The sequence below is a fragment of the Colobus angolensis genome, unplaced genomic scaffold (genome assembly GCF_000951035.1).
Source record: "Colobus angolensis palliatus isolate OR3802 unplaced genomic scaffold, Cang.pa_1.0 Scaffold416, whole genome shotgun sequence".
Classification (NCBI taxonomy): domain Eukaryota; kingdom Metazoa; phylum Chordata; class Mammalia; order Primates; family Cercopithecidae; genus Colobus; species Colobus angolensis.
Window position 1 is genome coordinate 615,182 of NW_012117555.1, and position 3,383 is coordinate 618,564.

The 3,383-nt window shown below is 64.1% G+C and overlaps 2 protein-coding genes across 2 annotated transcripts in view; both read right to left on the reverse strand.

Annotated features, from left to right (window-relative positions):
• DVL1 (dishevelled segment polarity protein 1) overlaps window positions 1–3,383 on the reverse strand; it is a 21,787-nt gene that overhangs the window by 13,903 nt on the left and 4,501 nt on the right. The gene's annotated exons all lie outside the window — the stretch shown is intronic.
• The window catches only part of MXRA8 (matrix-remodelling associated 8), a 5,776-nt gene continuing 4,051 nt past the window's right edge, over window positions 1,659–3,383 (reverse strand). The window contains exons 3-7 of the mRNA XM_011956409.1: window positions 3,215–3,379; window positions 3,054–3,093; window positions 2,893–2,969; window positions 2,711–2,791; window positions 1,659–2,498 (exon numbers count right to left, since the gene is read on the reverse strand). Of these exons, the coding sequence (XP_011811799.1) occupies window positions 2,473–2,498; window positions 2,711–2,791; window positions 2,893–2,969; window positions 3,054–3,093; window positions 3,215–3,379 (389 nt within the window). The 3' untranslated portion in view covers window positions 1,659–2,472. The remainder of the gene's footprint in view (window positions 2,499–2,710; window positions 2,792–2,892; window positions 2,970–3,053; window positions 3,094–3,214; window positions 3,380–3,383) is intronic.

The following is a 3,383-nucleotide window of genomic DNA, read 5'->3' on the forward strand; positions in this document are numbered from 1 at the left end:
CCCCAGCAGGAAGCGCGGAGGCCACTAGAGGGCGCGCCTGGGCGCGGGCGTGCACGGAGGCGTCGGAGCGCGCGGCGGCGGGAGGGATTTCGTCCTGGGGTCCTCCGCAGGGCAGGGGAGACTTCTGAGCCTTCCCCTGAGGCCGCGGGGCGTCCGCGCTCGCTGCTCCGGAGCCCGCGGGGCTGGAAGCCCTTCCCAGCCCGACCCCAGCAGGAAGCGCGGAGGCCACTAGAGGGCGGCCCAGGATGGGGAGAGTGAGGCGGGGGCCTGGACGGGGCTGGAGTGACGGGGAGAGTGAGGAGGGGGCCTCGACGAGGCTGGCGCGGTGGGGCCCCTTGGGCCCTGTCCCCAGGAAGCCGGCAGGAGTCTGGGACTTTCCCATCTATCCGGCCCTGCCCATGCCCGGGGCTGCGCCGGCTCAGAGAGAAACCCATCAGTGTAGGCACCGGTGGTTGACGGTCAGCTTGGGCCTGGGGTCCTGAACCTGCACCCTGGCTCTGAGTGGGAGAGCTGTGGCGTCCGCTCAGCCAAGCCCGGCCAGCTCAGCCGCCAGCCCCCTCTGCCTGGAGCCTGAGCCACCTTCCCACCAGCCCTTATTTTCCCCTGAGGTCGGAAGCCAGGCAGGAAGACCTACGAGGGGTTATCTGTTGAGGCCCCAGGGAGGGAGGAAGCCCGTACCTGGCCTGAGGGCCAGACCCATGTTCCCCAGGCTAGACACAAGTGCCCACAGTGCAGGGGAGGAACCACACAGGTGCAGGGGCCTGACCCCAGCCCAAGTCTCAAGAGAGGCTGGAAGCCAGAGGCCTGAGGCCAGTCCAGGTGCTGATGCCTATGTGGTCTGGTTGGGGCCCTGCCAGGAGCAGCCTTGTCCAGTGATGTGGCCACTGGTGAGGCCAGAGGCCAGAAGGGGGTGCATTTTCAAGCCACACCTCCCCAGACCAGCCTCCTTTCCTCCCAACCTGTGCTGCTGTGGGGTTCTTGTGGGCAACCATCACCCTTTCCCACCCCCACTCCTGGGAGGACAGGAGGATGGGGTTGGGTCAGGTGACGCCGGCTTCAAGAAGCAGCACTTAGTTGCTGGTCTGTGCTGCTAGGAACCCAGGCCACTGGCCTTCCTAATCCCGCCACTCGTCTCACTACCCAAACTTGTGCTGAGATCCCGTGCCCGACGCTGATGCCTGAGTGGGAAAGGATTCTAGGGCCAGATCCGTGCTGGCCTGGCGAGGACTCTTGGAGCCACCCTGCTGCCCCGGGCTGTCTCTGCTGGAGCCTCCTTGCTCCCGCCCCCTTTGCAAGTGTCTGACCCATATCCCACTACTTCGGCTCGCCATCCCTCTGCCTCTCCGAGCGCTGTGCTCCCACGGTCTCCTCTCTGTCCTCACAGCCACCACCACGTCCCCCTTCCCCACATCCAGGTCAGCCCTCAAGGGAATATGAACTCCACGACCAGAAGCATGCCACACAGAACTAACTCAAATGTCCCCTTCCCAGGACACCAACTGCCAGAGGACCCAGACCCAGACCTTTCAGCCCAAGGAATGGCATGATGTCGGGGCTTCAGGTGGAGATGAAGATGACGTGGGGATTCCCAGGCCCAGACTGGTGCCTTGCCCACCCCTAGGAGACAGGAAGTCTCAGAAGCATACCTGGGCCAAGTCTAAAAATCAGATGGGGCCTTTATTGTGATGGTGGCAGGTCCACCAGCAGGTGCAAATGTGGGGTGCTGAGAGTGGCAACATAGGCCACCCCAAGCCACCTTCACCCCCTCGCCTGTTCTCAGCCAGTACAGAAGCCAAATGTGGCCCCAGCCCTAGACTCTAGCCTAGGCAGAGTCCAAGGGAGGGGTGTCAGGGTCAGAAGTCACAGGGAGCCCAGTGACTGTCAAGGTGGCTGAGAGCAAGGCTAGGGTAGGGGTGGAAGCAGAGAAAGGGCGGGGGGTGCAGCCCCAGGTGGCCCAAAGCAGCACAGAGGGGCAAGGGCTGGCATTCACCAAGTCACCAGGTCCCTGGGAGAACAGATGGTGCCTGGAGTCCTGCGTGGTACAGGCAGAGGAGCCCTCGGGAGCTCTTGACGGCAGGCAGCACCCCAGGAGGAGTGGGACTCCTGCCCTGGGGCTGACCCCAGTTTTGGGGCTGCCAGGTTCTGATGGGAGTGTCTTCCAGGAATGTCTTCCAGCCCCCAGTGGGCAGAGCCCAGGAGGGTCTGAGGGCATGATGGGCATCAGTGGGATTTTGGTTGTGTCTGGGGTGAGCAGGGCCACCCATGAGCAAAGGCCAGAGGGGTGGGGGCTATGCTGCCACCAAGCCCCTGGGAGACATGTGTGGAGGCAGCTTCTGCATATGCCCAGACCAAATTCCAGGAAAGCGGGACCAGCCGCTGGAAGGGGGTGAGCCCGGGAGCATCAGGAGATGCCCCGAGGGGCACAGACAGGACAGATGCAGCTGCTGGCCCAGCCAGGAGCCCAGGGTCGCCCTATTTGCAGTACTCCTTCCGGAACCCTGGAAGCCAAGGGCGCCAACGGGTCGGCATCTGTTCTCCACCCTCATCACAGGGGGAGACGCAGGGCAGACCCCCAGCAGGACTTCCCAGGGACTTCTGAGCCTGAGGTTGCAGGGGCCCTGGGCCTGGCTGGTGTCTGCCCTTGGGGGTCCCGGATGAGGTGGAATGAGGATGGGCAGGGCTCTGAGATGGGCTGAGGTAGCCCACTCACCTTTGTCTAGGTCGATGTACTTGGCAGGGAGGGGACTGTGGGCCAGCTCCACCCTCTCCTTCAAGATGTTGTTTTTGTAATCTGCGGGAGGAGAGCAGGCTGAGGTCCCCTCTCCTACGATGCACTTCCCAGCCCAGGCCTGGCAGCCGTGCCAGTGCCTTGGTGTCCCAGCACCGCCTCACCTAGCTGGATGTCCTCACTCCTGTAAAGTATCTGGTCCCCTGCAGCCACAGCGAACTCTGCCAAATTCACATCCTTCCTGGAGGATGAGAGTGGGAGGAGGTTACAGCTGGGTGGGGTGGAGGGGCCCTGCTCCCCAGGAGGGCTGGGAGGGGGCACTCACCCCTTTGACTTTCCCGACTTCTGGTCCGAGTATTCGTAGCCTGGGAAGGAGACTCACATTGGGGGCAGTGCCGCCCCCTCCGCAGGTCCCCCAGCCCAGAGGACCGCCCTCCCGCCCACCTCAGTCTCCTGGGGCCGCTGGCTCTGCCGGGGCAGCCTCACCTCCGCGGCGCCTGCGGGCGGCCAGGAGGACGGTGACCAGCAGTAGGATGAAGAGCAGCAGCGTGGCCAGCACGTAGCCCAGCTGCTGGAAGAAGTGGGCTCGGCTCTCGGGAACGATGACGTTTATGACGTTGTGGCCGCGAGCCAGTGTGGGGTCTGCGGGGGGCGC